The sequence below is a fragment of the Triticum dicoccoides genome, chromosome 1B (assembly GCF_002162155.2).
Source record: "Triticum dicoccoides isolate Atlit2015 ecotype Zavitan chromosome 1B, WEW_v2.0, whole genome shotgun sequence".
NCBI lineage: Eukaryota > Viridiplantae > Streptophyta > Magnoliopsida > Poales > Poaceae > Triticum > Triticum dicoccoides.
In genome coordinates, this window is record NC_041381.1 from 29,533,552 (window position 1) to 29,544,111 (window position 10,560).

The following is a 10,560-nucleotide window of genomic DNA, read 5'->3' on the forward strand; positions in this document are numbered from 1 at the left end:
GGGGGGTCTACTTGTATTATTTACACACTTGGTTGAAATTAGAACATTTTGAACTACAACCAAATTTATATGCTTTATGTTTTGCTATAAGAGGCGGTATAATACATTCACAAGTCTTAATGTTTTAGCTATAGTCTCCATCGAGAAAAACAACAATGTGCACACACACACACACAGGGCCACCACTATTATGTCACTCACGAAAGTGCCCTCCACCGTTGGCTTGTCGAACAAATACAGTAGTTCAACTATGCACGGCGCAACTGTAATTTATTGGTCCATATATGTAGTAGTAGATATATGTAGGGTCTCTGAAGGATCATGATTTAAGCGGTCGTTGACATCCTCCTGTTGTAGCGGAGCATGACCTTCCCCTTGGGCCCCGGCATGACCACGTTCCAGTCCGTCTCAGGGAACGGCGACACCATCTCCATCTCAAAGTTCCTCAGTAGGTGGCTCCATATCACCTTGATCTGCATGTACGCGAACGCCTCGCCTACGCAGGCGTGCCGCCCACCACCGAAAGCCGTGTACGAGAATGCTCCGCCGGCCGCGTCCTCCCCTCTGCCGGGGCCGAACCGGTCCGGCTTGTACCTCTCCGGGTCCTTGTACACGTGCGGGAGACGGTTGTGGATCACCAGCGGGCTCGCGACCGTATGCCCCTCCGGGACTTGGTACTCGTCGCCCTCCATGGTCCGCACGGTAAAGCTCCGCCGCGCGTGGCGCAGCAGCATCATGGCCGGCGGGTGAAGCCGCAGAACCTCCTTGATGCAGCGGTGGAGGGTGTCCATCTCTTGCAGGACCTCGTAGTCCACGCGGTCCCCGAGCCGCTCCACGATCCGCTCCTGCTCCTGGACGGCAGCGCGCAGGTGCTTGGCGTTGGCACGCGCGAGCAGGCGCGCTCCGGTCCATGTGCCCGTGCTGGAGCTTGTGTGCTGCCCTGCGAACAGCGCCGAGACCACCATCCCGACGACCTCCGTCTCGGTGGTGGCACGGCCGTCTTTGTACCTGGAATCGATCAGGCACTGCAGCATGTCGTTTGGGCCACCGTCGGGGTAGCTTGTTTTGCGGGAGCTGACGATGCCGGAGAATATCTCGCAGAGCCTAGCGCGTGCCGTGTCGCGTCTGCGGTGCGCCGGGATCGGCAGGTGCGGGAATAGGATGGTGACGAGGCGCATGCCGTCGTTGAGTTCACGGAGGTGCGTTGCGACCTCGGCCAGCATCTTGGCCCGAACCTCCTCCCCGAACAAGCACCGGCTGGCGATGAGCGTGACAAGGTGCTCTAGCTCCTGCTTCAAGTCAACCGTGCCGGTTGGTCCCCATCTCGCAAAGTATTCCTTCATGCAATAGTAACATACACAAGTAGTACGTAGTAGACATCACATCAGACTTTCTAAACGATGGAGACAACTATATTATATACTTAAAGATGATGCCATCTTAATTATTTCCTACCTCGACTTCTTGCACCATGAGTCGGGCGTAGGACCTGAGCTTGGCCGGCTTCATCGCGTCGCCGAAGAAGCGGAATTGTTCGCGGCGAGTGGCGAAATCTACGTCGAAGGCAACGCCAGGGCCGAAGGTCGGAATGGTGAACTGTGAGACCTCGTCCTGGCTGATCTCCGTATCCAGCCCTTGGAAGAAATGGCTTGACACATCTGGCCCAACCAGGAAGGTCACCTTGCGTTGCAACAGTCTCATTGTGAACACGCTCCCCATCTCTGCATGGGCGTCGCGGATTACTTGCAGCGGGCCCTTAATGAGAAGCGCCGGGAGGATCCCTAGTAGGGGAGCCCCTGTGGCCACGGGCGGCGGAGGAGGTGATCGTTTGGTTGTTCGGGAGAACGTCGCTCGTTGCCATGCCATTCTGATCAACACAATTGTGACCAAAATAGGAAAAGATGCTAGCCAAAGGACTCTTGTCAATTCCATCTTTGCACTCCAAATGCGACGGCCGGGGCTAATTCTGTAAGAACGTGGTAAAACAAGTTAGTAACTGAGTTGTGACTTGTGAGTACGCGAGACACCCATCAATAATGTAATCACATGTGCTCTAAAGCCAAAGCTACCACACAAATAGGGTAAAAATTCAGCTACCCTAAATTTTGCTCAAATTTTCCTTGCCCAAAAATTGGCCAACATTGGCAAGCAAACTGAACTAGTTGCCAAAGAGACATTGGCAAGCCAAAATATTGGCAGCCATTCAAACAAAAAACAAAGTTTTCTTCTTGACCCAAAAATTGCTAAGGTATGTTTTGGGCACCATCCAGACATGTCCATATCATTGCTGGTATTTAGAATTCATTATATCTTTGTCTGCTATATACGTAGAGATGTCTCAAGAATACTATTTTTGTAATATTGCAATTTGTCGGGTCTTACACATAGGCTTCCATGGTAATGTTTTGTCGACATAACATTCTCCAAAACGTGAACTTAATTATCGGTATATTTGAGATGGATCTGCTTATTGAGATGCTAAATATTAATACAATAGATGATACTCCTCTCGACACAGAATTGAAAAGTAATTTTCAAATTTTGCATTGAATATAAATTCATTTGTTAAGATTGAAAACATGTGAGAAATTCCTAAAAAAACAAAATAAAGATAAAAAATATTAACATGAAAAGTTAAACATGCCATAACTAAATGCAAGATTTAACCCCACTTAAATGCATTCATGCATGCTGCATGGCAGAGAGGGATTCCATTTAGATCACACTGATGTTTGTAGATCAAACCAACAAAATCAATGGCCAAAACAATTTTGATGATGTGGCACATTCTAAGAGCAAAAAAAAGGATATTAATGCTTGCTAGTTCCGAAGAGAAGAAAGCTATATGTAGCTATAAGATATATAGATATAGACTGCAAGATTTATTTTTAAAAAGAATTTGTTTGAGATAGAAGAAAGCTATATATAGATGCTTAAGTATGACACTATTTTCCTGCGAAAAAGTTATGCCTTGCGTGCGGGTCAGAACTTACATGACAAGGAATTTCGCTACGTTAGGGTAAGTGTGACACTATTATAAACAATTTACATATGTTATACCGCTAGCTATACTTGCATGTATGTATTTAGCTCTCTTCAAGGAATGCAAGCTTACACCTAACAGTTGCTTCTGGCCTTCAGGGACTCTGTAGAGGATGGCAAAGTGAAGCGCAGGTGCATCAAAGATCTATGGGTGTTTAGCCTAGGGCACTCTGCTCACCTAGGTCTGAGCTACCCGGCGCCCAAAATGATTCAGTGGGAGATGGAGAGACTAGGGAGTGCGCTGCGCGGATATTTATAGTGGAGGAAGTTAATTAAGCCAGCAAACGATCACATGTCTAGTGGGCATGGTTAATGAGAAGGTCTAGACCGGCCTATTAGTCATCCACGTGTGGTTAATTAATACAGATTGCTAATTCTCATCCAGCTAGCTAGTAGATGAGTATTAACAAATTCTTCTCTAGTTCCTACTCCCTACGTATCTAATAAGGCTTTTTAGAGATTTCAATACGAACTAAATACAGATCTACATAAACATATTTTAGAGAATAGATTCACTCATTTTGCTCTATATATAGTACATATTGAAATCTCTAAAAAGACTTATATTTAGGAACGGAGGGAGTACATCATTTAATTATCTAAAAAATTTAAAAAATCATCATAAATCTCCGCATAAAGTCAAATGGCATTTGAATTAGATAAGACTTAGTTCAGTCGCATCTAGATGGAAGGAAAGAAGAAACGCTCATCGCGTCGCTCCCAAGGCGACACTAGGGGCCCAACCGTAGCACCACCAGAAGCCCCTCGATCTCGGCGTTTCCCCTATCATCGCAGTGGCGGTGGGCCCAACACCAAAGGTGCCTGAGCGGGTGGTTCATGATGGTGACTCCCTGGTTCGGCTGGGGTGGTGCCTGTGGGAACATCACGCGTGGCGGCCAGAGCAGAGTCCCTTGGATGATGCAGCGGTGGTTGTTGCCTCCATGGTCTTTCCTGGCGGTGGGCTATGGATCTGATTCCCGCCCAGATCCGTCGTTGGTGTGGCTCTTGATCGGCCGGCAGCACGTAGAGGTGCTAGTGAGGGGCTGCCGAAGTCCCACTGCTGGCGTTCCGACGGTTATGTGCGTCTTCACGGTGCGGCTCCGCATGAATCCAGTTAGCTGCTGGCTTGAAGTGGTGCGGCTGCTAGTAAAAACCGTGCCGACTTCGGTCATGGCGGACGATGGCGGCGGCTTAGGCATCATTTCCTTGTCGAAGTCATCGTGTTGTAGTCTTCGTCACCTCGCTCGGGCTGCTCCGAGGAAACCCTAGATCTGGGTATCCCAGATCGGACATAGGCAATGCCTTTGGTGTCGTTCTCTTCCCGTGGGGCGTCGTTTTGCAGTAGGTGCTGGCTGGTGGGGCCAGGAGTTGGAGTGCTGTTGCAGCTACCACATCGATGACACGGCGGGTCTTGATGACAGAAGAGTGATGATGGACATATGCATGTGGCAATGTTTGGTGTCATGGCAGCGTCGACAACAGGCCTAACAAGGGTTTTGTGGGGTTTTCTGTCCTGAAAATGGGTCACAGCTGATGGCAGCGGCTGCTTCTTTAGCATGTGCCTGCGGTGTGTGCTGAGGATCTGTTTAACTGGTTTGTGCTCCCGACTCGTTTTTGGTTGGCCTGGTGAGACTCTAGATATAGATGGTGAGGCTCCGATGAGAGGTTCGAGCACTTGGACCCGATAGTGAACACTACCATCATTGAGCTTGTAGGGCAGCAACAATTGCCGCAATGAAGGTTGCTTTGGGTTGACCGGTGTATTCTTTTTGTCGGGCTTTGTTGCATAATTTAATAAAAATGACTGTGTGCGTCTTTTTATGCAGATGCCGGGGGTTTCAACCTCCTTATCCAAAATTAAAATCCCATCTAGATAAGACCTAGCCACACCATTAATTCATTTCCTCCTTATCTCATTTAAGCTCGGCACCTGAGGAGGTTAACCACACGTAAAGACTTCAACGTGATTAATTAGCTGTTAGTATCATGGGTTGTATCGCAGTGGTTTGAGAAGATAGTTTTGTTATGCGATCTACATCATCTGGCCAAGGGATAGTATGAATAGGCATCTCGTAACATAGATTAAATTTGACTTATATTATGGACCATCTATTAGCTAATAAGTGAAGACAAGGACACATTATTCATTTCTCTCTCTTCAAACTCAACAGCTATCGTAAGTGGTGTTGTTAAACAGCTTTGCTAAGTTTCAGCCGACTAAGACTTTGTTATATATGTCTCAGTCGATGCTATATTCCTTTGATCTTGCATGGAGATTCATACAAAACAATTCTTTTCATCTTTTCCTTTTTTTTTCTTATATGCTACTCCCTGTGTACCGAAATATATGTTGTTGGAGTAGCCGTAGTTCAACTACTCCAGCGACATATATTCCGATACGAAGGGTGTTGGAAATATGCCCTAGAGGCAATAATAAATTAGTTATTATTATATTTCCCTGTTCATGATAATCGTTTATTATCCATGCTATAATTGTATTGATAGGAAACTCAGATACATGTGTGGGTACATAGACAACACCATGTCCCTAGTAAGCCTCTAGTTGACTAGCTCGTTGATCAATAGATGGTTACAGTTTTCTGACCATGGACATTGGATGTCGTTGATAACGGGATCACATCATTAGGAGAATGATGTGATGGACAAGACCCAATCCTAAGCCTAGCACAAAGATCGTAGTTCGTATGCTAAAGCTTTTCTAATGTCAAGTATCATTTCCTTAGACCATGAGATTGTGCAACTCCCGGATACCGTAGGAATGCTTTGGGTGTACCAAACGTCACAACGTAACTCGGTGGCTATAAAGGTGCACTACAGGTATCTCCGAAAGTGTCTGTTGGGTTGGCACGAATCAAGACTGGGATTTGTCACTCCGTGTAAACGGAGAGGTATCTCTGGGCCCACTCGGTAGGACATCATCATAATGTGCACAATGTGATCAAGGAGTTGATCACGGGATGATGTGTTACGGAACGAGTAAAAAGACTTGCCGGTAACGAGATTGAACAAGGTATCGGTATACCGACGATCGAATCTCGGGCAAGTACAATACCGTTAGACAAAGGGAATTGAATACGGGATTGATTGAATCCTCGACATCGTGGTTCATCCGATGAGATCATCGTGGAACATGTGGGAGCCAACATGGGTATCCAGATCCCGCTGTTGGTTATTGACCGGAGAACGTCTCGGTCATGTCTGCATGTCTCCCGAACCCGTAGGGTCTACACACTTAAGGTTCGATGACGCTAGGGTTATAAAGGAAGTTTGTATGTGGTTACCGAATGTTGTTCGGAGTCCCGGATGAGATCCCGGACGTCACGAGGAGTTCCGGAATGGTCCGGAGGTAAAGATTTATATATGGAAAGTTGTTGTTCGGGTTTCGGAAAAAGTTTGGGTTTTTTCGGTATTGTACCGGGAAGCTTCCAGAAGGTTCCGGAGGATTCCGGAGGGGTCCGGAGGTCCGGAAATTGTTCCACCACGTCCAATACAGTAGCATGGGCTATAGGGGGGGCGCCCTAGCCTTAATGGGCCAGGGGCACTAGCCCCCCCAAGGCCCATGCGCATGGGAAGGGGAAAACCCTAAAGGGGGAGGCCTCCACTTGACTTGGGAGGCACTCCTCCCCCCTTGGCCACCCCCCCTAGATGGGATCTAGGGCTGGCCGCACCCCTTGGGGTGGGAAACCCTAAAGGGGCCGCAGCCCCCTTCCCCCCTATATATACTTGAGGTTTTGGGGCTGCCAACACATGAGTTTTCTCCCTCTATTGGTGCAGCCCTGCCTCTCCTCCTCCTCCTCTCCCGTGGTGCTTGGCGAAGCCCTGCTAGATTGCCACGCTCCTCCACCACCACCACGCCGTTGTGCTGCTGCTGGATGGAGTCTTCCTCAACCTCTCCCTCTCTCCTTGCTGGATCAAGGCGTGGGAGACGTCACCGGGCTGTACGTGTGTTGAACGCGGAGGTGCCGTCCGTTCGGCACTAGGATCTCCGGTGATTTGGATCACGACGAGTACGACTCCCTCAACCCCGTTCTCTTGAACCCTTCCGCTTAACGATCTACAAGGGTATGTAGATGCACTCTCCTTCCATGGACAAAGGGAGTATATCACTTGACTAAGACCTAGGGATGAAATGGAGTGGAAACTTTTCGCTTTTCCGAAAGAAAAATTAAAACGGAGAGGAAATATGAAAATGGAAACGGAAATTTACAAAACGGAAGTGGAAATGGAATTTTTTTATGCGGAAATAAAAACAAGAACGGAACGGTGTTTTCCGGTGGAACAAATGTGGAAACGGAACTTTTTGTTTCCGTAAATATGGAATTTCTGTTTTTATCATAGGCTTATGGCTGCTTTGTATCCCAACCACCAAACAACACACAATGACACAATGAGCAGAATGGATCACTTGAAACCCAACTCCCACTACCACACACGTACTCAACTAGATCCTATACGCAATTGTCCAGTGGTACTGCAATACTGCGGTAAGTTGCGAACATAATCTTATTATTTTAGCCATGTTATCAATTCATAAATTTGGTTGTTTTTGTGTGTATTTGTCTACGACTCAAGGGGTTTTTAAGTTCCGGTCAACGCACACTTCTGTTTTCGTGTCCGTTCTGTATTCGCTATGTGTCTGTTTTTGGTAGTATCTGTTTCCATATTCATTTTCGGGGTCTCTGTATTCGGTTTCACTTCTACAAAAAAATATGAAAACAAATGTGATAGCTCTCTGTTCTATCCATTCCGCTCCGTTTTCATCCATATTGAGACCAATTGTTAAAATTAAAATAGCACTACCCTATGTGTGCACATGGTTAATTGATTCGTGCCCACATGCTTAATTGATTTTCCCTAATCTCATGTGCATGTGCGTACTCGGCATCCGAAGAAATCGACCACAGGTAATCAATTCTGGTCAAACCGGGACAGTTGAAACAGCCTGGCAAGAAAACGACTCTGATTGAAAAACACTCCACTGGTATTACAAATGTACTCCCGAGAAACACGAAGTCCCGAGAAATTGCCATGAACCGTCCACCCGTACGTAGTTATGTCGACAGTGAAACCAACATAAAAATTTCATGATTACACATCGTCGCCGCAGGAAAACTTCCACGCTTCCTCCAAATGGAACACACGATAGGGAACGCCCTTTTATAATCTGCCTCGTTCTGCATGTTTATTCTGAGCATTTACTGTATCACCTCGCAAGTGCGAGCTGGCCCAATTAATACAACCGGACAAGGTGCTTGTACCCCACGGAATCGTACATGAGAATTACGAACCATCCGCAGCAAATTTGACAATTTTGACCAGTAGACAAAATCAATTCACGAAATGAACTGCCCGTGAAACTATTTCACTCCCCTGACCCTTTTGTGTAGCGCCCGCCACGATGGCGCCACACCCTACTGTGCAGCGCCTAGCTCGGGGGCGTTGCACGCCAGTCCACCATGGCAGCCCATGGGCCCGCACCCAGCAGTGCAACGCCTCGGCGCTAGGCGCCACACATGTAATGTGCAGCGCCTCCGTGCTAGGCGCCACACTTGTAAAGTGCAGCGCCTACGCGCTAGGCGCTGCACTGTGACTTATCCAGCCACTTGGCTCCCCCCCCCTCCCCACCCCCCACACCACACACTCTCCCACTCTCCTCCCCGAGCTTTGCCCCCTCTCACACTCTCTCCCCCTCTCAAATCCTCTCCCAAATCTTGCAAATTTGAAGAATTTGTCCGTGGATTTCGAAGTCAAACCCTCCCCCAAGGTAATATTCTCCGATCCCCTTGTTTTGGTCCAAGTAAAATTCCCATTGCTCATTTGTTGCTAGTTTGGGGAAACCCTAGTTTTGTTTGGATTTAGAGATTTGCATGGAGATGTGAGATGTTTGTTTGCCAATTTCTATGGTTAGGCTTTGTTAGTACGCTAGGGTTATTCTTATGGGTGTTCTTATGTTGGTGCTAGGGTTAGGTTTAGGGCTAGGGTTATGGTTATGGTTATGGTTATGGTTATGGTTAGGGTTAGGGTTAGGGTTGTTGTTTGATATATATATTAGGGTTTCTATTCCGTGTTAATCCTTGTATTAGTACTCATGGAAGCAATGTTACCTTGTGATTTTGGAATGCTTATAGGGATGGAAAGAACATGTGTGTTTGTTCATCATGGGGACAAGGACGCCTTTTTGAAAGGCAATGTAGAACCGGACCCGGATGAGGTTGACATGGTGTTTGATAGTAGTCCTAGCTATGCGGAGCTCTTGTAACAAGTTAGGAAAGATTTGAATTGGACGGACCCTAGTGATATCATAGAGTTGGAGGGAAGGCATAATGTTGGTTTTGGAATGCACATCCGTTGGAAGACAATGCGTGTCAACTCGGAGCAACGTTGGGTTGCATACAAGGAGACGGTGGCCGAATCACTAGACAAGGCTCTTGAGTTATTTGCAACGAAGAAGGTTGATTCAAGTTTGCATTTGGACTTGAACCGAACCCCTCCCCTTTGGTTGCTAGTAGCCCCACACCCTTGAAGCGAGATGAAATTGTTGAACCTCTTTTGACCCAAGAAGTGAGGCCAACATTGAGCCCGTTTACAAACAACCAAGATGAAGCTTTGCAAGAGGACAATGATGAGTATGCGGACGATGACAATGAAGTTGATCTCCATGACAACAATGTGGGTGATCTCGACAAATATCACTTGCAAGAGACAATGGACCCTTCCATCCCTTTTTCCCGTGCATATGCATCGGACTCGGATGACGATGGTCCCAATGAACAAGTTGATGCGGAGGGGTTCACGGTGAAGGAGGCCGAAGATTTCGAGAAGGTATTTGGTCGGGATCATCGGACTACATTGTTCAAGGATGTTAGTCTCGCGGATGAAGCCGTGGTAGATGGTGGCCAATGTGTACCTCTTGGGGTTAGGCCAAGCTCTCATCGTGATTTGGGAGACGACGAGAACCGGATTGCTAAAGGTTCTAAGTTCGACACCTTCTTGGAATTGAAGATGTGGCTCGACAACTACTCGGTTACGCATTATCATCCACACAAGGTGGTGCACTCGGACGTCAAAGTGCGCTACACGGTTGCATGTGCATGTGAAGATGAAATATGTCCATGGATTGTGCGTGCAAGACCATGGAAAGGAGGTCCCACTTGGCACGTAGTGAGTTGTGTGCCAACTCACATGTGCCAAGGCAAAAGGGTGGATGGCAAGATTGTGTCCCAAAACCACAAACAACTCACGTCCGAGTTCATCGCTTACAGGCTCTCCAACTCAATATCTACACTTCCAACAATGAGCGTCCAACATGTCATTGACCTTGTGAAAGCCATCTTTCACTACAAGGTGAAGTACGGCAAGGCATGGAAGGCGAAGCAAGCCGCTTTTAAGATGTTGTATGGTACTTGGGAGGAAGCATACAACCGAATCCCTAGGTTGTTGTTAGCCATGGCCGCGACAAACCCGGGCATGGTTCATGTGGTCGAGCCTCATGGGCAC

The 10,560-nt window shown here is 47.3% G+C and overlaps 1 protein-coding gene across 1 annotated transcript; it reads right to left on the minus strand.

Annotated features, from left to right (window-relative positions):
• Positions 1–102: 102 nt before the first annotated feature.
• Positions 103–1,951, minus strand: LOC119300208 (obtusifoliol 14-alpha demethylase-like). The gene is made up of 2 exons (XM_037577239.1): positions 1,456–1,951; positions 103–1,337 (listed from the first exon to the last, which is right to left on the minus strand). Exons 1-2 carry the CDS (start codon positions 1,930–1,932, stop codon positions 327–329), a joined length of 1,488 nt encoding a protein of 495 aa, XP_037433136.1. The 5' UTR covers positions 1,933–1,951; the 3' UTR covers positions 103–326.
• Positions 1,952–10,560: the final 8,609 nt, after the last annotated feature.

What these genes read in the sequence shown, in the direction of transcription:
- LOC119300208 (XM_037577239.1), bottom strand. Translation starts at nt 1,932, where the DNA reads ATGGAATTGACAAGAGTCCTTTGGCTAGCATCTTTTCCTATTTTGGTC. An exon ending in TCATGGTGCAAGAAGTCGAG is followed by an intron (nt 1,338 to 1,455) that starts GTAGGAAATAAT and finishes TATTGCATGAAG; the next exon opens with GAATACTTTGCGAGATGGGG.